This window comes from Pelophylax lessonae, assembly GCF_965119305.1.
Source record: "Pelophylax lessonae genome assembly, chromosome: 12".
Taxonomy (NCBI): domain Eukaryota; kingdom Metazoa; phylum Chordata; class Amphibia; order Anura; family Ranidae; genus Pelophylax; species Pelophylax lessonae.
The window spans coordinates 180,259,092-180,282,344 of NC_138779.1; the positions used below are offsets into that span (position 1 = coordinate 180,259,092).

Genomic DNA, 23,253 nt, shown 5'->3' on the forward strand with positions numbered 1-23,253 from the left:
AGCGCAAAAAGTAAAAATCGCACAGGTGATCAAATACCACCAAAAGAAAGCTCTGTTTGTGGGAAAAAAAGGACGTAAATTTCGTTTGGGTACAGCGTCGCACGACCGCGCAATTGTCAGTTAAAGTCACACAGTGCCGAATCGCAAAAAGTGGCCTGGACGTAAGACAGCAAAATCCTCCGGTGGTAAAGTGGTTAAAAAAGGGACTTCTTTCCCTGATGCGATACGAGGTAAAATGCGCCGCACCTATGTGAGCCCAGCCGCAATACTTAAAAATAAGAAATGTCTCTGCGCACAAGGTGTCTGTTGTGGTTTGAGTCCCGCTGAGGTGAATGAGCCCCAATAAAGGGAAAGCCCTTCAGAATGCAGTGTGTCTGTAAATCCTGACTCCCCCCTGGTACTGCAGGACTTAGGACCGCTCGGACACCCCGATGACCGGCTCGCAGCCCCTCACCAAATAGGGAATAGTGTGTGCAGGACCCGGGCACCTCTCCTCATTAATATTCATGAGCTGATTAGCATGGCGGGGCCCCGCCCCGGGCGGAGCTCAGGATAGGGCAGGGCCGCCATTTTTTGCAAGGAAAGTTTGTGGAGGTGAAAGTTCTCCGCTCTGTGATTTCTGTATTCCGAGCACCGAGCACCGAGACATAATGAGCGCCAAGGAGTCGTCTGGGTCTGCCCCGGTGGAGAAGTACAAGCTGGTGGTGGTGGGAGGAGGAGGAGTGGGCAAGAGCGCCCTCACCATCCAGTTCATCCAGGTAAGAGACCCCGAGGATGCCATCTGCTGCCCGCCCGGGGCCCCGCATCCCAACTCCGACAAGTGGGGCCCCCAGACTACCTCCGCACATCACTGCTCTCCATTATTCTCTATGGGAGTGTAAAGGAACGGGGAGGGAGGGGGGACTGGAAGGAGTCCATAGGGAGAAATGTCCCACCCAGGACTGGGGACCTTCACCGAAACTTCACACTGCTTTCCATGGGAGAACTAACTCTTCACATCATCTATACATCTATCTATATATAGATCTATATGTGTATATATATATATATATATCCACATCCATCTATCTATCTATATATCTATCCTATCTATCTATATATATATATATATATATATATATATATATATATATATATATATATATAATCTCCACATCATCTATCTATACATGTATAGCCACCTCGTCTATCTATACACATCTATCTATCTATCTATCTATAGATACATATATCCCATCCATCCCATCCACATCATATATACATCCATCCCATCCACATCATATATACATCCATCCCATCCACATCATGTATACATCCATCCCATCCACATCATGTATACATCCATCCCATCCACATCATGTATACATCCATCCCATCCACATCATGTATACATCCATCCCATCCACATCATATATACATCCATCCCATCCACATCATGTATACATCCACATCACCGTATATACATGCATCCCATCCACATCATATATACATAATCTATACATCCACATCACCATATATACCCAATATATATATATATTTAGCGAAGTATATGTTTTTTTTTTTTTTTATAAATAATAGAACAAAAAAAAATGTATACATTAAGAAACCTGATCAATGCTTTCTTGGTTCTGATAATTGGCTGCATTGAACAGTTCAGTTGTTTCTGCATTTGAGAGTTTGCCATGAATCTGTGGAAGATTGGCATTTGAGTGAGATATAGCCAGATAGAGATATTAATAAAAAAAAAAAAAAATATATATATATATATATATATATATATATATATATATATATATATATATATATATATATATATATATATATATATATATATATAATACTCTCAAATGGTGTGTAGGGTGTAGATTTTTACCAGCTGAATGAAAGGAAAAACAAAAAAGTGCACATCTGGCCGTACGCTGGCAGATTTCTGAATGAACGTTCATATGAGCGTTTTTAGAACATCCAATGACTTGATGAATGTCATTCAAAGTTTTGTTTGCATAAAACATTCTGTTTTGGAGCGAATAAACTTTCCCAAATGCAAACTGCGTTCACTGTTAAGCCCCGTACACACGTACCGATCGTCGTCATACAAACGTTCGTCTTTTCTCCCCGGGATGTCGGTGTCTGTTGAAAAGTGCAAAGACCGCACAAGAATTTTGTCCGCAGACTTCAGCTGACTGCAGAAGTGATGTCATGTAATGGTTAACTTTCCCTGTGTTTTTTATTTTCTGAGCATGCCCAGTCTTGCAAATCTGCTGTCTGTCGGCTGATTTCTGTACTGACTGGCGAACAATCGTCCGTTCTGGTGTCGGCATACAAAAATTTTTATGTTTGCAAGAAAGACTCTTGTCCGCAGAATGTGCGCAGACAGCTGTCGGAGGCACCATACTAACAAGCGTACAATCGGCAGATCTTTCGTCCGCTGACGTTTGTATGACGACGATCGGTACGTGTGTACGGGGCTTTAGAAATTTGTGCGTTCAAGAACAACTTTTTTTCTATCCTGCTCAAGTTTTCTCCTCCATACAGTAGAAAATGACGGGTAATTTGAACCCACCAATGTTTCAGAAAATTGAACTTTCATAAAATGAAAAGTTGTCAACCAAATTCTACTAGTATATGATGTACTATAATACAGATATTCATGCTACAATGCGGGGGATGAACGATTCCCCCCTGCTGGGCTGTTGTATTCTGGCAGTGATTGGACAGATTTGTACCCAGCCCCTTAGATCTTTCTGTCAAAGATTGTTGGGCGGTAGGGGACCAACAAGCCTATCCACACAGCAAATGTCTTCTGCTTTATCAGGAAGCGGGTGACATATACACTCAGTGTGTGGGGGGCTGAGTGCTGATGACACCGACAGTTCTGCTACTAGAAACAAATCGCCCTGGCATTGTTTGTGCTTGTATTTTATGTTGGTTGAAAATTCATAAATAAACACCTTTCAAAAAAAGAAACAAATCGCCATCAGGGATCCACAAGGCTATGTTCACATCTAGGCGCTGCTATTTTTGCAGGTGTTTTTTGGGGCGTTTTTTGGGGCGTTTTTAGGTTGACAAGTGACCAATGAAAAATAAATAAATAAATAAGAAAATAAAAAACGCCTGTAATCTGCCAAAATAGAAGCTCATGTAGTTTTGGAGCTACGGGCGTTCTTGTTTAACCACTTCTGGACCGGAAGGATTTGCCCCCCTTAATGGCCAGGCCATTTTTTGCAATTTGGCACTGCGCTACTTTAACCGCTTGCCAACTGCGCACAGTATATTTACTGTGGCAGTCAGCCCCGGCCAGACAGAGTGACGTAGATCTACGTTGCTAGCCTGTGACCGGCTTGTGAGCCAATAGCGGGCGGGCGAGCGCGCGCCCGCCCCGTTCACTGAGGAGTCCGCGCGTGTGACCGGCGGACCCAATCACACAATCGCAAAAAAACCCTGGTCAGGAAGGGGGTAAAATCTTCCGGGGCTTAAGTGGTTAACGGACAATTGCGCGGTCGTGCGACGCTGTACCTAAATAAAATTGTTGTCCTTTTTTTTTTTTTTTTTCTCCCACAAATGGAGCTTTCTTTTGGTGGTATTTGATCACCTCTGATTTTATTTTATTTTTTGCGCCATAAACAAAGAAAGAGCGAAAATTCTGAAAAAAACCCCCAATATTTTTCAGATTCTGCTCTATAACATTCCCAAAAAAAACATTTAAAAATCTAAATTTTTTTTACATTTTAGGCCAATTTGTTGTCTGCTACATATTTTTGGTAAAAAAAATCGCAATAAGCGTATTTTGATTGGTTTGCGCAAAAGTTATCGTATCTACTAACTACCGGAAAGATTATTTTTTTTTTTTTTTTTTGCGGTACTGACATTTCGGCGGACAGATCGGACCCCTAACTGACATTTTTGACACTTTTGGGGGTACCAGTGACATTACTACAGTAATCAGTACTGAACATATGCACTGTTACTGTGATGATGACACTGGCAGGGAAGGGGTTAACCAAGGGGCGATCAAAGGGTTAAATGTGTACCTAAGGTGTATTTCTAACTGTATGGGGGCGGGGTTTGTAAAATGATCACTAAGACCTGTGATCCTCTATAGAAGGATCACAGGCACTCTGTGATCATTCCAGAGAGAACGGTCAGCTGTGTTTACATCATATGCCCGTCCTTCTCTCTCAGCAGGGTACGATCGCGGGTGTCAGGCGGCAATCGGAGCCACCTGCCCCGTGCATTGGAATCCCCGCTGCTGAGTGGGGGCGGGAGCGCAGCGGCACGTGCTCGCCCCCTAGCTGCAGGCGAAGGAGGGCCAGCCGGAGTATTTCTGCAGTGGGCTGGCGGTCCGAAAGCGGTTAAGGCAACAGAACGCTCAGATGTGAACAGGGGCCATTGAAATGAATGGGATTTGTTGGGCGTTTTTAGAGCTGAGGCTTAGAGCAGAAAATCGCCCAATAACTCCTAGATGGGAACAGAGCCGAAGTAAGAGGTTTCTTGTGAATGGCTAACCAGATGCAGTGATATGTCGCTGGCCCAAGTGCTGCAGATAGGAGCGACATCTGGCTACAGAGAGTGGTTCTGTAGGGACAAACAAGCAGCCTCTTTAGTGATCCTGACAGTTTTGACAAATCTGCAGGATTGCTAAGGGCAGAGTCTCATGTTCTGGCTCCTCCTGCCTTCAGAGTGCCCCAATAGCAAACTGCAAAGTATAGTATAGAGCAGCCCATTTCAACCAGCTTCTTCAGGGGTGCCTTTAAAGCTTCTTCAGGGTTGCCTTGGCAAAATGTCTAAATATCGATCAAAAATTCTATGCAAGCCAGCGGGTGGATAAAGCTTGCCTTTAGTTACACAAAGCAACAGGTTTTCATTATGCACCATTATAACTTTCTAGATACTGGCATCCTAACAACCAATTATGTTCTTAGTTGATAAGGGCGATGTCTGTTTCCTCCACAGCATCCTTGTTTGACCCTCCTCTACCCCTCTCCATCAGCACTGGGTGACGTTACCTGACTGATGTAGAGAAATTGAGGGAGAAGAGAAACCTTGGAATACTAGTCAGGACCAGTGTGAAGAAGTTTATTTGCCTTGGCAGAAAACATCACCTCTAATGTTGGTTGTCCGTATGGATGTTGCTGCATTTTGTAAAACGATTAAAATAGTTTTTCACATTTTAAAATGGGGTGCCTCCCTAATTTTAAAGGGTACCTTGAGATTGCCTATAATTTTAAAGGATGCCTTGACTGAAAAGTTGAGAAACACTGGTATAGAGTGCCCCTATAGCAAGGTAAAAAAAATCTTCTGCCTTTAGAACCACACTTCCTGCCCAGGACTACATGTCCCATGAGGCATTGCTCCTCCCACATTTACATGTTCTTAGGCACTTACTGACCTCTATGGACGGTGTACTGAGCTGTATGTGTGCTGCACTGTATCTTCTGATATATAAACAAATAATGCATTCTGTATGCAGGCCAACTAAGCGCCGGTTCACACTGCAGCGACTCTACTTCGCACCGCGCCGCTACCTCGGAGCGGCCGCCACGGACTTCATAACATTGAAGTCTATGGCGGTCGCCTCCGGGTCGCCCCAAAGAAGCTCTGGACCCTTTTTCTAGGTCGGAGCGACTTGTGTCGCTCCTATTAGAACGGGTCCGCAGCTTCCCTATGGGAGGCGACCTGTGAGGCGACCAGGTCGCCTCACAGCTCGCCCTAGTGTGAACCAGCACTAATCGGCTGACCAACTAATCCATTATGAAAATAGTTAACTAATGTATTATAAAAATAGTTGTCGTCGATTAATCTATTATGGCGCTTTTCCACTGCATAGAACCGTACCGGCTCGGCACGCTTTTGTGCTTTTCCACTGCGGTACCGCATGGTATAGGGTCGGAACGGTTCGGTACGGTACGGTATAGGTTTGCTTTTCCACTGCATGGAACCGAACGGTACGGCTCTGAAAAAACAGTACCTACTCGATTGTGGTTCCAACTGGTACCATATCCCACAATCCTTTGCATGCAGTCACTACTAGCCACTGATTGGTCAGAGAATCACACCCACCTCGTTGTTATCCCACCCACTTAACTTTAGTACTACTTTAGTGGAAAAGCAAACCTATACCGTACCGAACCGTTCCGACACTATACCATGCGGTACCGCAGTGGAAAAGCAAACCGGGCCAAGCAGGGCCGAGTAGAGCCTAGCCGGTACTTGCAGTGGAAAAGTGCCATTAGTTGTTTCGGCCCTGGCCGACTTTTTTGTGCCGCATCAGTTCTAATACGTAGTACTGGCACTACTGTTGGAGATTTTGGGTGTGACTTGACTGTGACTGTGCATGAAGCTCCGTAGATGTCTTCAAAGTCTCACTGAGATGTGGCTTTGAAATTGCACGATTTAAGAGCCGCAGTCAATGTGAACAGGGGGTTAAAAACGGAATTCCTCTAAATATTTAATAGGTTTACACGGTCTACCAACTGAGCTTACAACCCCTAGATAAAGAACCCCAAACGTAGACTTTCTCAACATACACCATTGGAATCTATTGTTGGCTATACAACCTGAATTGCAAACTCGTGGTTTCATCTAGAAATGGAGACATACGCTATGTACTTTCCTTTTCACATTTTTGTTTTTATTTTGGCCTCTTGCACACGATAGTCCTGTTTGAGCATCTCGCAGCTTGAAAAAGCTCAGTACAGCTTTTTTTTTTTTTTTTTTCCTGAGCTAGGCCCCTTTCACACATATATGGTCCATCCGTTTTCTGTCAGTTGTTAGGCCCCTTTCACACATACGGTCCGTCCGTTCAGTTCATCAGTTCAGTCACGTCAAAATGTATCTGTTTTCTGTCGGTTGTTTTCTGTCGGTTGTTTTCTGTCGGTTGTTTTCTGTCGGTTGTTTTCTGTCGGTTGTTTTCTGTCGGTTGTTTTCTGTCGGTTGTTTTCTGTCGGTTGTTTTCTGTCGGTTGTTTTCTGTCGGTTGTTTTCTGTCGGTTGTTTTCTGTCGGTTGTTTTCTGTCGGTTGTTTTCTGTCGGTTGTTTTCTGTCGGTTGTTTTCTGTCGGTTGTTTTCTGTCGGTTGTTTTCTGTCGGTTGTTTTCCGTCTTCCGTCTGTTTTTCGTCCGATCCGTTTTTTTAAAGGATGAAAAATGGGGCATTCAACCATTCAAAAAAACAGACATTGACGGAAGCGGATGAAAACGGATGTTAACGGATGATCATCCGTTTTTACATAGAGATACATTGAAGTCCTTTTTTTCATCCGTCAACGGATGGATGAAAAACGGACAGCGTGTGTGAAAGGGGCCCTAAAATACAGCCCATTAATTGTAATGTGCCGGTGCACACAGGCGCGTAAACGAGCTTCAGTAAAAACAAAATAGAAAAATCTGCATTTTTTGGTCAGTAATTTAAGCCTCAATGCATGCAAATACATACAAAAAAGTCTGGAAAAAGTAGATGCTCAAACAGCAGGAGTATTGTGTGCAAGAGGCCTTAATGGGCTGTATTTTAGCAAAAAAAAAAAGCTGTACCAAGGTTTTTCAAGCTGTAGTGTGCAAGAGGCCTAAGGTCCCTTTCACACAGGCGGACCGTTAAGATCCGACGGTCCATTCTCATCCGATTCCCCCATAGAGAACAGCAAGGACCTGACAGCTCTGTCTCCGCACAGCACAGAGACAGAGCTGCCATCCGCCTGCTCAGCGGGGGATCGGCGGATCGATCCCACTCTGAGAAGAACGGAGTCTGCCGACGGACTCTACAGTGTGAAAGGGACCCAATGCCTTGTACACACGCAACGATTGTTGGCCGTGAATTTTCGGCCAACGTCCGATCGGCCGATTTTCAGCTTGTTAGTATGATGCTTTCGACAACCGACTGCCACTTTTCGGCCGAATAAAATCTGGTCTACATGCTATAAAATTTTTGTTGGCCGTCACCACAACAGCCGATTTTTCGTCAGTCAGTACAGATTTCGGCAGACAAAAATCTGATGAGTAAGACTGGGCATGCTCAGAGAAGAAAAAACACACGGAAAGTAAACCATCACATGACATCACTTCTGAAGTTGGTTTTTGTTGGCCGAGAAAATTAGTGTGCAGTCTAGAGCACATTTCAACCAACACAAGAACACTGGACAAAAGACGACCGATCGGTCGGCCGATAATCGTTGCGTATGTACGAGGCTTAACACTTTGCTGTTGGTACATAAACAGTTTTTAGCACCTGTCATGCATAGATAATAAAACAAAGCTGTCTACAGTCTCTCTCCACATGGGTTCGGGCTCACAGGAGTTGGTACTTCTGGCACGTGTTTATGAAGGTTTATTGAGAAATCGGGAACGTGGTGTTTGAACTTTAAACAGGATCATATCAAGCTGGGCTCACTTACATTTATTTCCTTTGGCGTGGATCACATTGTGGTGTTCTTAGAAGTGTAGTGTTTCCTTGTATGTGTCTGGACAATTTTTATGGGAAGACGTTGTTAATATGAGGTAAATGCATCTCCCTGAAAAGTGCTTCTAAGCATGCGTTGGCTGCATTTGCTTCCTTCTGGGTTCGATGCCCGAGTAGACAAGCCCTTTTATGGGTAAAATGCTGAAAGATAATTTCCATGTGTTTTGGGTTTCTTTTTAGTTCTGTATTCTCTAAAATAACACTAGCCAAGGGTCATCCTGACATGTTCACTTTACCTCCGTGTCCACTGATTCTGTAAATACAGGGAGGGCTCCGCCTTGTTGCCGACGGGGACTTTATGTATACTGTGATTCACTTTCAGTGTAATTCAGTTATTGCTCAAGTCTTCTGCTGCCATAGGGCACATCTGCACGTCGTTGATTAATGCTGTTTTCAACATCGTTTTGTAACCCTTGCAGGCCTGTTTAATAAAGCCGTACTCGGAAACAATGATGTACAAAGGGCAGATATCCATAGCAGCCATTTGGATTTCAAAGAGAAGGGCACACCCTTTTGAAAAATATTGGAATATTTTTCTTAGTTGCAGCTAGCTGATCAAAACCAGTTCAGTGTTGGTTGGCATATCTCTGATGCAATGGAGGACTTGGGTATTTACTACTTTTATAAGATGTCTTGAGATTAGGGATGCACCGATCCGATATTAGGATCGGATATCGGCGCCGATACTGCCAAAATAGCTGGATTGGGGGATCGGTAAAATGAACCGATCCACGGGCCGATACGGTTTTCGGATCCCTTACTTGCACGGAGCCGCTACTTCGTGTATAGGTCCGTCTCACAGGCGGAGTGATATCAGATGCACTGTGCCTGTGAATGGAGGAGCCATACACATGAAGCGTGGCTTTACTCTGTACTGCAGCCGCATGCATATTGTGTATGTGTGTAGTTCCGGCACGGTATTGGTATCGGCAGATACACTATGCCAGGTATCAGTATCGGGACTAGAAAAGTCGGATCGGTGCACTACTACTTGAGATATCTTGTGTACCAATCAGGTTAATTATAGATGGCTTTTGCTTGATTGCTGCGTGCAGTGATAGATCTGCCCCATTCTGGGCAAATATGAACGCCCTCTTCCATCTCTCCATTCTACCCCCGGTTACCATTTCTGCAAGATTTGTTGCTGTTGCTTACCTGGTGAGGCAAGTCAGGCTTCATTCACATGGGTGCTGAGGCCTGTACACTGTGAGTAGGCCATTTGTTACGAGGCAGCTGATGTAAAGCCCCGTACACACGTACCGATTGTCGGCCGTAAATATTCGACCGATCCGCCGATTGTAGGCTTGTTAGTATGATGCTTCCGACCGCACTTTCGGCCGAAAAGAATCTGTCGTGTAGACATTAAAATTTTTGTTGGCCAACACCAGAACGGCCGATTGTTCGCCAGTCAGTACAGAATTCGGCTGACAATCAGCAGATTTGCAAGACTGGGCATGCTCAGAGAAGAAAAAACACAGGGAAAGTTAACCATCACATGACATCACTTCTGCAGTCGGCAGACACAATTCTTGTGCAGTCTTTTGCACTTTTCAGCGGACACGACAGCCCTGGACAAAAGATGGCCGATCGGTCGGCCGACGATCGGTACGTGTGTACGAGGCTTTAAGTCTATTGGGATGCAGCAGTAGCAAGGACACAGCCGCTTGTCCTAATTTGATAGGCGTGCAGCCCCAAACATAGCCAGTATACATTTTGAGTCCGCTCACACACTCCTGTCAAGTTAAGAGGAGTGGCTGTATCCATGCATAGACTTAAGGCCCGTACACACGAGTCGAAATTCAGCCGGGAATATTCGTCCGACGACCGATCTGCCGATTTTCGTCTTGTTAGTATGATGCTTCCGACAACCGACTCCGACTTTTCGGCCGAAAAAAATCTGGTGTGCAGACTATGAAATTTTTGTCCTCCTTCAAAACACGGCCGATTTTCTTGTAGTCAGTACAAATTTCGACAGGGAAAAATCTAATGAGCAAGTCTGGGCATGCTCAGAGAAGAAAGCACACAGAGAAAGCAAACCAACACATGACATCACTTCTGAAGTAGAATTTTGTCGTGCGGGAAAATTCGTGTGCAGTCTAGAGCACATTCCAACCAACAAAACACCACTCTGGACAAAAGATGGACGACCGGTCGGCGGAAATTCGTTGCGTGTGTACTAGGCTTTAGAAATGGTTTGCAGCACCTGGTGGCTCCAACTGCATTAACAATTGGCCCATTCACAGCAGGAGAATTCCTCCTGCCAGGCATTTGCCTGCTCCCGACGGAGGCAGGCGGGAGTAGCTGTCCCCGCAGGGAGTAGACAGTGATATTCGCAAGTAAATCCGGTAGGCTGGTTGCACCCAAGTTGATTGATCAACTTGGCACCTTCAGCCTGCCCACACACGATTCGAACCGTCTATCCGGCCTAATGCCCTGTACACACGTGCAGATTATCTGAAGACTTTTGTCTTCAGATTTACCTTTTCTATGTAGTGCAAGGGCCTGCCGGATTGCATACAAATTGAAAGTGTTTAGGTTTGACCTCATATTATATGGTTTTGGTAAGTCTGCAGACAAAAGTCTTCAGATAATCTGCACGTGTGTACGGGGCATTAGTCTCTATCGTCCCTTGCCGTGGCTGTTTCTGTGATGGACTGTTCACCCAGCGCCTCAGATTCTCTCTCTAACTAATCCTTTACTGTCTCCCTGAGCTGTTGTATCATGAAAAGGCCATCCATTGGACAGCCATAAGGAAGTATCCATATCTTGCAGATTGAGCAGCATATGGACCCCATCCCCCTTAGCAGTTTATAGCTGGTGGAGTTGGTCATAGCTTGGCTTCAACTTAAAGTGAATGTATCATCCTTTCTAAACTTAAAAGATAAGTATGGGGTTTCCTTTTTTTCCCTATTTATACTTGCCTAGGTGGATGCTGCATATGTTCCCCTGCACTGAGAACCGAGGCGATTGAACACCGCTGATTGCTCGGTTCTGACAGCTCCCCAAGCCAAGAGCTGCTATCAGTCAGCTGCTCTGCTCTGCCCTCTCCTTGCTCATTAGAGCTATGGGCTGTGGAGGGACGGGGAGCGGCCGGCTCAGGCTCTCAGCGGCTTGCTAAGAGAGGCTGAGTCGGGTGTTGGTTCAGGCACCTGTGATGTCACAGAGAACAGACTTCAGCCCACTCTCTGCTGAAAATGGGTCACAGCAGTGCAGAACGAACTGCACTGCTGTGATCTATAGAAGTATAGCCAAACAAGCTTTGGCTGTATATCTCCTTTAAGCTGGCTATACACATATAGAGCGAAGTTCCCCCATTCATTCTATACAGGATGGATGGAAAAATATCCTGCATTCTATTTTGACTGACAGCCATGCTGGCTGTCAAAATACCCAAAGAGCTGCTGCATCTGATTGGATGCTGTTTCTGTTGGACTGACAAATTTCTGTCTGTTTTTTATTAAAAGAAGTCTGATGGGAGGCCTGCAGTGTAACACTGTGGATAAGAGGATACCCCTTTCCCAGCTGTGGTATTCCAGCAGTTGTGGCACCAATGGCTTCCTCAATACAGTGACTATACCTGATGGGACGCCACAGCTCAAATCAAAACCAATTCAAAATCTGACAAAATTCTAGCCATCTATGGTGGTCTTAAAACTGTCAGATTATATAGCTCTTTGTCATGCCCACTAGATATTTGCGCTCTCTAAAGCCCCGTACACACGCACAGATCGTCGTCATACAAACGTCGGCGGACGAAAGATCTGCCGATTGTACGCGTGTTAGTATGGTGCCTCCGACAGCTGTCTGCACACAATCCGCGGACAAGAGTCTTTCTTGCAAACATGAAAATTTTTGTCTGCGGACACCAGAACGGACGATTGTTCGCCTGTCAGTACAGAAATCGGCCGACAGACCGCAGATTTGCAAGACTGGGCATGCTCAGAAAATAAAAAACACAGGTAAAGTTAACCATTACATGACATCACTTCTGCAGTCAGCTGAAGTCTGCGGACAAAATTCTTGTGCTGTCTTTGCACTTTTCAACAGACACCGACATCCCGGGGAGAAAAGACGAACATTTGTATGACGACGATCTGTGCGTGTGTACGGGGCTTTAGGCCTGATTCACACCTATGCATTTTATAGATTTACACTACAGGCAGTCCCTGGGTTACAAACCAGATGGGGTCTGTAGATTTGTTCTTAAGTTGAATTTGTTTGTAAATCGGAACAGTTCTTTTTTTTTTTTTTTTTTTTAAGTGTAGCTTCAGCCCAAAAAAAAAAAAAAAAAACACCCCTGTAACATTTCTTTTGCAGTCTGTGTCCCTGTTCAGAAGATTTCACCTCCCTTTCTGTCCCTATGACAGATGGGTTTTTAAAATTTAGATTGTTGTGGAAACAAGGATTGGTGATACAGCTCCAGTGGAGACACCTTTTGATAACTTAACAGGAGTAAACTTCCCTTCCTAGGGGTAGATTTCCTCTCACTTCCTGTTGTCTCCCTCCGTTTGTAAGTAGGAGTCATTTTGTAAGTCAAATGTTTGTAACCCCGGGACCGCCTGTACAGAACGTGATTCATGGAAACCATGTCAAATGGATTGGAGTGCATTTCTGCCTTATGCATAAAGGTTCCTTCCTTTTTTTTTTTTTTTTTTTTTAATTTTTATTTTAAACTTCCCCAGACACAACAAACACTGCATTTGCCTCATTTAGAGCCGGTTCACACTGAGGCGATCCGACTTTAGGGGGCGACCTGTGAAGTCGCGTGCACCGCGACTTCGGCGCGACTTGCAGAGACTTCACATAATGGAAGTCTATGCAAGTCGCTTCCAGGTCGCCCCAAAGTAGTACAGGTACCTTTTTGTCAACTTGTGTCGATCCTATTAGAACGGGTCCTGTACTACTCAATGGACCGCGACCTACCGCGACTTGTCAGGCTGACAAGTCACCTGACAAGTCGCGCTAGTCTGGATGGGCTCTTATCCTGGTCTTCTGAAGTCATTCGGTAACCACCTTCCAGGGTTTAGAAAAACTCTTGCATGAGGTAGGGAAGAATTTCTTAACTTTGGAAGCTATGACATGAAGCTTACACTTGGTTAAGACTCCTGGCTCAGATAGATGAACAAAGGGATGTAGAGCAAAGGTAAGTATCAGCACAAGGAAAGCCTTTTAATTGTCCCCTTATTGGGCTTAGTGATGGTATAGCTTTACCTTGAACTCTGTGCTTAAGGCAAGGTTCAAACTTGGGCGGTGCTATAATGCATGTTAAAGAGGTTGTAAACTCGTTTGAGTTTTTTTTTTTCTTTTTTTACACCCTGCAAAAGAAAGACATAATGAGCTAGTATGCATCGCATATTAGCTCATTATGCAATACTTACCTCAGAACGAGCCCCCGCCGTGCCGCTCACTCACCTCTGACGGGCGACATGTCTAGTTGCCCGTCTTCCGGGATCGCGGCATCCGGCCATCTGATTGGCCGGAGCCGCGGTGACGTCACTCCCGCGCACGCGCGCTAGAGCCGACAGTCACGGCACGGGGCTCTGAAGGAACGGCACGATCGGCCGTTCCTTCAGAGCGCATGCGCCAGTGACGTCACTGGCGACATGTAAGGTAAATATCTCCTAAACGGTACATGTTTAGGAGATATTTACAGTACCTATAGGTAAGCCTTATCATAGGCTTGCCTATAGGTACAAGTTGTAGAGGAGGGTTTACTTCCTCTTTAATGTTGGCTGTGTTAGGCAGCCCCTTTTTGAATGGGTTTGCAAAGCATCCAATGGCTACCACAACTGCATCTGATAAGTTTTTGGTGCACAACAAGCAGTAGCATCGTAGTGCACTGCAGTGTGCTGATTGGCACCCCCAGTGTGTTACTGCCTGTAATCACAGCACAACAGTATTAACCTGGCCCAAAGGATCATGCCATTAGAAACGGAAGAAAAATATTTGTATAGCCAGAGCTTCTGTAAGAAGGTGCGCTGGATGTTCCTAAACATAAGGTGGCAGCCACCAAGCTACCATTCTTTGTAAAGATAGGCTTGCATATGTTCATGCACCATTCGTAAAAATTACGTACTCGTTATATGAATTTCCAGCAACAAAATGAGCTTCTTGGGTGGCCTTGTTAGCCACCCGCAGCCTTCAAGTGGAAGTAAACCCTCCTATCATTTTCAGGAAAGGAAGCTGCCATCTTGGTCTGTGTTTTTCAACTGTCATGGTGCTGCACATGTGATCAGTTATGACACCAGCCATTGGATGGTTTAACAGTTTGGTTGAGGGCACACCCAATATGGCAGTTAGACTGCTAAATCGATGGGTTTACTTCGTTTTAGGTGGAAAAACTGAAGAAGCCAATTAGATGTAGGTGCTGTTTGAGTATTCTTACAGAAGACAGGTGGCAGCTATCAGAATATAATGGCTGCAGAGGGAGATTATCCCCTCTGCGCTTTATAGCTTGGACGCAGCTGATTATTTCAGCACAGCCTGCAAAATTGCAAAATCCGGTGCAGCTCTTCATAGAAACCAATCCGCTTTTTTTTTTTTTTTTGTCAAAAACAAATTGAGCAAGCTGAAGATAGAAGCCGATTGGCTGCACCAGATTTTGCACTGATCAGTTTTAGTAAATCAACCCCAATGTGTGCATACCCAGCCTAAGGGTCCATGTACACGGGACGTTGTTAAAAGTCCCTTTGAATGCTGGAACTTTTGAAACGTCCGTTGGGTCGCGTTTGTACCCGCGTTTAGCGGGCGTTTGCGTTTAGAACCGTTCCTAGAGGTCAAAAAAATTATTCCCCTTTAAAATGGAAAAACGCGAACGCCAAACGCGGTTCGTCGCGTTTTTGCGTTTGAAACGCCGGGAAACATGTTCGAACGCAAATAATTGCGTTCTAAAAACAGTCCCTGAACGCAACTGCCTGCAAACGACCTGGTGTACATGGACAGATAAGAAAAAATGTAGATGGGTTCAGGGGCTTCTAAAAAAAAAATGCCCAACTGCTCCTAAACGGCCATTTCCAGCGTCCCGTGTACATGGAGCCTAACAGTGTTTCATACTGTGGATTCAGTAACATTCCAGCCCGTGTTGGGGGATTATGCTGAGACTTCTGTGTTTGTATTGAGGACAGATTCCTGCCATGAGTTCTCTGTTTTATCTAGTTTGCCCCACCCTGCTCTGATCTGTTCCCTTAGGGCATTTATTCTAGCTTCTGTCTTCTTTCTAATGCAGGTAAACGTTCTAGATTTTAGCATTTTTTTTTTTTCCCCCCCATAGATTTATTCTATAGCATTTTGAAGGAAATAAAATGCATCTAAACCTAAAAACAAAAATGTAATTTTGCTGCTTACCAGCAGTGTTAATTTAGTTGACAAAAATATTTTCATCATTGTTTTTGTCAGCAGCAGGTTTTTAGTTCTAAATCAATTTTCAATTTTCGCCAATGAACGAAAACGGAACAAAAATGTGAAGGAAGGTGCTCTGCCTCTCTACTAAAGCCCCAGCCACCTGACATTTGCTGAGAGATGCAGACTCCCTCTGTCTGTCTGCTGCCTGTGAATTCTGGAACAATACCCTGCAAACCACAAAAAAGGAACTCCTCCATTGCATTCTTGTCTGTCTGGATGTGACGTGGTGAGTGTTTCCCCCAAGGTAGCAGTGCTTGAAACTGGGTAAAATAACAGCCTCTCCTGGCCAGTCCTCTGCCCTGTGCACTCCCTCACTCCATTTACGTCCCCATCCCAACTACATGTTAGTGGTGCACCAAAATGAAATGCCGGTGCTGAAACTGAAAATTTAGGATGCACTTGGCCAAAAAACGAAATGAACAGGAATGGAGATGACTTCTCTGGAACCTAGTCTGGGTGTGAGGATGGAGTTGACTCCTCTGGTCTGTATGTGAGCATGGGGATGACTGGTCTCGGGGTTTGGTGTGAATGAAGCCTGGAGATAGCATAGCACATATACCTTGGATGGGGGTCTGGCTCTGCTTTTCCTCCCACTTCCTTTTACACACCAGTCAGTGTCCCGGCTGAGCAGCGCACTTATACTCAGCACAGCCGCAGGCCTCCTCCTCCGCCCTCTTCTCCCCTTCCCACTCCTCACACCACAGGCGATCCCTAGGCCTGGCCAGATCCCCCAAGCCGCCTCCAGTGAGCGCTATGACACTATGAAGGTCCCAGCCTGACAGCGATGGAAATAACCGAGGAGTAGACATCCCTGACGGTGGCCAATTACCAGCCGGCTCAAATTACCCTGTCCAATCAGGCGGTGGGACGGCCAAGACAGAGTGGCTCAGGTACCTAGTAAGTCCAATCAGTGGGCTGTTGGCTGCAGAACAATGCGTAATGAGGGCTGGCCCGAACCCTAAGTTTGGTGAAGAGGCAGGGCTAGCTTTTCTATTTTCAGTGGCCATTATCTGCACCTTTTTTCTATTGACAAAGCGCAGATAACCCTATTTTCGGACGATTTCGGCAACCAATATATTGGTGCATCCCTACTATATGTTAGATTTTTACTCCCAGGAGTAAATGATTTTGGAAATTCTAGTTACGTAGTTACATAGTTTGTGAGGTTGAAAAAAGACATCAGTCCATCCAGTTCAACCTATGATGTGTTTGCTGTTAACCGTACATTGTATACCCCTGTATGTTGTGGTCTTTAAGGTGCCCATCTAATAGTTTTTTGAAACTATTGATGCTCCCTGCTGATACGACTGCTTGTGGAAGGGAATTCTGTGAAGCAGGAATACCCAAGCAAAGGAACCTTACAGAAAAATGACCAATACACAGTGATGGCTTCAATATGATTGAAGGATCCTTTCAAATTCCACATCCTTACCGCTCTTGACAGTGAAGAACCCCTTACGTATTTTAAGGTTAAACTGCCGTTCCTCTAGTTTTAGTGAGTGGCCCCGTGTCTAATTGTATTTCTTTTCTCTGAAAAGTTTGTTCCTTATGCTAGGGTTATCACCAGTACAGTATTTGTACATTGATATCATATCCCCCCTCAAGCGTCTCTTCTCCAGAGAGAATAGGTTCAGTGCTTGTAGTCTTTCCTCATAGCTGATGTCCTCCATTCCCCTAATTATTTTTGTTGCCCTTCTCTGGACTTTCTCCAGTTCCAGCACATCATTCCTGAGGACCGGTGCCCAGAACTGGACAGCATACTCCAGATGTGGCCGGACCTGAATCTTGTAGAGTGGAGAATAATCTCTTTATTTCTGGAGTGAATCCCCTTCTTTTTTTTTTTAATACATGCCAGTATTCTGTTGGTTTTGCTTGCAGCGGCTTGGCATTGCAGTACCCCCAGGTCCTTTTCCATCCTAGACTCACCCAGAGTTCCCTCCCCTAGTGAGTAGCTAGCTTTCGTGTTTCTGACGCCCAAGTGCATTAGTTTACATTTTTCAACATTAAACCTCATCTGCCATGTAGTTGCCCACCCCGTTATTTTGTTCAGATCCGCTTGTAAGGTTTCCACATCCTGCATAGAAGATATAGGCATGCTTAGTTTAGTATCATCCGCAAATACTGAGATTGGAAAATCTAGGAAAAATCTAAGAAAAGGTTTAAATAATTCATTACACTTTAATAAAACCAATTAGATTTTAGTAGACTAAAATACAACTAAAACAATTCAGATGACTAAAATATGACTTAAACTAAAATGTATTTTGAGTTGAAATTTGATGTCAAAATTAACACTGCACGCAATCTTTACTTGTGGTGGCTTAGTAGGTTTCCTTTAGGGCTTTTGTACATTTTAAAAGAGATGTACAGCCAAAGCTTGTTTGGCTGTACATCTCCTATCGATCACAGGAGTGCAGTCATTGTGCACTCCTCTGCTGAAAACAGGTCACAGAACGGGCTGAAGACCACTCTCTGCTGACATCACAGATGTTGGTCCAGGCACCGCGTCCTTGCGACCACGGAGTCGGGATCCGCCAGGTGTCTGGACTGACACCCGGCTCAGCCTCTCAGCGAGTTACTGAGAGCCTGAATCAATCACTCCCCGCCTCTCTACAGCTCAGTGCTCCCAAGGACTGAGGAGGGGCAGAGCAGAGAGATGCTGACTGACAGTCAGCAGCTCTCTGCTTGGGGAGCTGTCAGAACCGAGTGATTGGTGGTGTTTGATCGCTCGGTTCTCGGTGCAGAGGCACTGGGGGAAAGATGCAGCATTAGACCAATGCTGCATCCACCTAGATAAGTATAAATGGGGAAAAAAAGGAAACTCCATACTTCCTTATTTAATTTTACCTGGTGATCCTGCCAGTAACACAATTCTTGTCATAGGTAGCCAATAATAATTGTATTGCATCTGATTTGGACTACAAACCTCTCACCTCCATTACATAAAACCCAGAAGAGGCAGTCAGCGTATGATCACTGAGTAGTACTGAGACGACTGCACTGGACTCAGACTGTCACACCTGAGCAGGGGGACAACACTGGTTCTGCTGGGCAAGGGATTGTGTGAAACCAGGATAATGATGCATAACCTGTAAATGGCTGCTTATAAAAAATTACCAGGGGGGAGTGAAAATCTTTTTACTGTAATAACTCCTTCTCCCTGCCCACTTATCTGAATCAGACAACTGTGGCCTGTTATGCTCGGTTCACACTATGAATCACCTATGAATCCCACAGGAATGCACTCCTCTGCAATTTGCATTTGATTCAGTGTGGTGCAATTTGAGCCCAAATTGAGGTTGAATGAGCTCAAACCTCACCAAAGTAGTGCATGCACTAGTTTTAGAAACACGCCGCAACCACATTGCATGGTAGTTTTGTACCATGCGTTCTGTTGAAGGCAAATGTTTGGGATGTAATTAAAATTGCACTGATACCCACTGCAGATCGCAAGGTCAGTGCTTTTTGCACTTTGGGAAACATGCATGGTTTCTAGTATTAGCTGGGAGTTGCACTGGCCTGCCTGTGTAGTAGAATCGCATAAGAAGTGCTTGGAAGACAGCCCTGAAGTATGTGGGGTTCCACTGACCAGTATGTCCAGGGATAAGGCAATGCATATTCCTAGGGGCTGTGGTCATCCTATTCTAATAAAACACAACTCCAGGATATTGAGTCCACCACACGGATTCTGAAATATGTAAAAATTAGGGATGCACCGATCCAATATTGGGATTGGATATCGGCGCCGATATGGCCATAATAGCTGGATCGGTGATCGGTAAAATTAACAGATCCAGGGGCCGATCCGGTTTTGCTCTTTAGGGAGCAGAGAACAGCTGTCAAAGAAGGGGGAAAAAAAAAAAAAAAAAAAAGAGCCTCCTGCAAATGCCTGTCAGTCTCCCAGTTAAGTAAACACAATGAATACAATGTATGCTGGAGGAGGGAAGTTTAACCTCTTAAATGCACAATTGTTATAGGGCAGTGGTTCTTAACCTGGGTTCGATCGAACCCCAGGGGTTCGGTGAGTCAGTCTCCGGGGTTCGGCGGGGGGGGGGGACAAAGGGGCAATTGCTCCCCCCGAGAAAATATTACTGATTGTGAGGCCGAGCGCACCCCGGGAAATCAGAGCTGCGGTCGGGACAACTCACAGCCATTACACATAGACACTTGACACTCCGCCCCCTGTACCTCCCCCAGCAGGTTTCCAGCCTATCTCCTGCAGGCTGCTTGCTGCGTGAGTGGGCGGGATGGGGATGTACCTGACCAAGGAGATCGCGCCCGCCTGGAAGAGGGAAGTGTGAGCAGCTGAGCAGAGGGAGCCGAGTGAATGTTCCTGGAGGTAGGCTCAGCTAGCTGTACATGGTGGATTAGTTTACAAGCACCTCTATGCTACGTCTGCTGAGTTACTGCAGCTTAGCATAGAGGTGCTGTTAGCTGACAGATGGAAATGCATCTCCTTTTCATTTAGCTCAATAAAGCATTGTGAATACCCCCTGGTGTGTGCCATCCTGATACCCCATGGAATGCTCTCCCAACACCTCCCCCCAATGTGTGCCCTCCTAACACCCCATGGTATGCCCTCCAAACACCTCCCCAAAGTGTGTTCCCTCTTGACACCCCATGCTATGTCCTCCCAACCCCCCCACCCCAGTGTGTGCCCTCCTGACACCCCATGTTTTAATGGTTTTGTTCTTTGTGAATACCCCCTGGTGTGTGCCCTCCTGATACCCCATGGCATGCCCTCCCAAAACCCCCCCCCAGTGTATGTCCTCCTGATACCCCATGGAATGCCCTCCCAACACCCCCCCCCCCCCCCCAGTGTGTTCCCTCCTGACACCCCATGGTATGTCCTCCCAGCCCCCCCCCCCCAGTGTGTGCCCTCCTGATACCCCATAGTATGCCCTCCCAACACCTCCCCCCTCAGTGTGTTCTCTCCTGACACCCCATGGTATGCCCTCCCAACCCCCCCACCCCAGTGTGTGCCCTCCTGACACCCCATGTTTTAATGGTTTTGTTCTTTGTGAATACCCCCTGGTGTGTGCCCTCCTGATACCCCATGGCATGCCCTCCCAAAACCCCCCCCCCAGTGTATGTCCTCCTGATACCCCATGGAATGCCCTCCCAACACCCCCCCCCCAGTGTGTTCCCTCCTGACACCCCATGGTATGTCCTCCCAGCCCCCCCCCCAGTGTGTGCCCTCCTGATACCCCATGGTATGCCCTCCCAACACCTCCCCCCTCAGTGTGTTCTCTCCTGACACCCCATGGTATGCCCTCCCAACCCCCCACCCCAGTGTGTGCCCTCCTGACACCCCATGTTTTAATGGTTTTGTTCTTAATGGTTTTGTTTTTTGAGATACAGTCGCCAACACTTGCAGGGAGGCCCCAGCGAGATTTGAACTCGCGACCCCTGGTTTACAAGACCAGTGCTCTAACCCCCTTTTGTGCACCTATGTATAAATATATATCTAAATATATACCTATGTTTTGAATTTGAAAAAATCATATTTTTTTTTTTCAATTAAGAAGGGTTCGGTGAATGCGCATATGAAACTGGTGGGGTTCAGTACCTCCAACAAGGTTAAGAACCACTGTTATAGGGTATCTGCCGATACCGATCCGGAAGTATTATTTTATTATAAGCTCACAAAACAGTACTTCCCTGATCGGACTCTGGATCGGCGATTTCACAAAGCAAAAGATCGGGATCTAAAAAGTCGGATCGGTGCATCCCTAGTAAAAATCCACTAAAATTGTATAACGTGGAATATTGGCTTCTTGTGACCACTTATAGGGGAGTTCCAATCATTTTTGTGTTTATTAAGTCAGCAGCTACAAAAACTGTAGCTGCTGATTTTTAACGAACACACACTCTCCTCTCTCGGTGCTGGCATTTCAGCTTTGGGCCCCAGGATGTGACAGCTTGCGGCTTCACAGCCAGGTGCCCACTGTGCATGTGTGACTCATGCTGCCCCTTCTGAATGGTCTGGCAGTTTTCTGGGACCTTTGACGAGTCCCAGAAGACTGCAGGGAGGGGGAGAGGAGAATTTCTGAGCGGAAGTGGGAGCAGGTACCTGTTAAATCCAGGTACCCGCTCCTCGCTAGAGTTTAAAAAAAAGTGTGTATCTCGCAATGGCGCCAGCCCCCTCTGTCCCCTCTGGCGCCAGCGCCCTCTCTGGCGCCAGCGCCCTCTCTGGGGCCAGCGCCCTCTCTGTCCTCTCTCCACGGGGATCCATTGAGACCTCAAAAATAGGTTCAAGGGTTCTTTCAAGTTAAACAGGTTGAAAATGGGTATTATAGACCATTAGGCCCAAAGGTTGTGGATCACAGAATGATGTGGCAGGTTTATCTTTCTTTAAAAAACCCTGCATGTTGTAGTATAATCTAGGTGTAAGTGATCACACTGGCTGTAAGATTCATTCCTACGGAATCTTCTTTTTGTGCTGATGCGTGACTTTGAAATGCATCCCCTGTAGGCATGTTCTCACTCACATTGGAATTCCAGTGAACATGCTATGTTACTAATACGCCATGTGAGCATAGAGCTACAGATTGTACCTAAAGGCTAAAGTTGAGATCAGTTGCTGTAAAGAGAAAATTGGAAAATGACGGGGCTAGTAAAATGCACGTTGTATACTTCTGGAGACCATGAGTAGGTGATAATATAAACCATCTCACAATGTATGCTGACTCATTCATCTCAAAGCTAATTATGATGTCACTGTCTAATATGTCACAGCCTGCAGTAAGGTAAGATTGCTGGAATGTGGCCATGATATGCAGAGGCGCTGCGAGCATCCTGTTAGGGATTAGGGATTGTGGGATATGCGTATTTAGTGCTTTGGTTACTCTGGAAGGTTGGAAAGCGGATAAGCATTGCCTGTTTTAAAAAGAAACTTGTCTAGTTCAAAATATGAGAGCTGCTTTAGTAGAGCTTGTCTTGGAAAGCCCCATTCACACCTGAGTGATTTTCTGCTTGTAGCTCTAAAACAAGTCAAATCGCAGTCATTTCAATGGCCCCTGTTCACATCTGAGCGTTCTTTTGCAAAACGCCTGTCGCTCAAAGAACATGAGCTTCTTTTTGGCAGATTGGGCCCCATAGACTGCAGTGGGAATGCCTAAAAAATGTACGACACGAGTGTTTTTATGAGCGTCTTGTCATGCGTTTTCTGCTCAAAGAGCGGTTCTCTCCATCCCTAAGCTCCTCCACCTCTCCTCCCCTTGTGATTTCTATTGGCTAAACAAAAACACCCACAGCTGTAAAATGCTTGTAATACACTTCTAAAAATGCCTTCAGTGGGGTACGCACTAGTAGAAAATCTGCCGAAAATTCCCGTTCGAGGTAACCTTGTACGCTTTTCGGCTAGTGTGTACACAACTTTCAGCAGCCGATGCCGACATTTT

At 45.6% G+C, this 23,253-nt stretch overlaps 1 protein-coding gene across 1 annotated transcript in view; it reads left to right on the forward strand.

Annotated features, from left to right (window-relative positions):
• Positions 1–644: 644 nt before the first annotated feature.
• RRAS (RAS related) overlaps positions 645–23,253 on the forward strand; it is a 106,359-nt gene continuing 83,750 nt past the window's right edge. Inside the window, exon 1 of the mRNA XM_082273224.1 lies at positions 645–758. Coding sequence (XP_082129350.1) covers positions 651–758 — 108 coding nt within the window. The 5' untranslated portion in view covers positions 645–650. The remainder of the gene's footprint in view (positions 759–23,253) is intronic.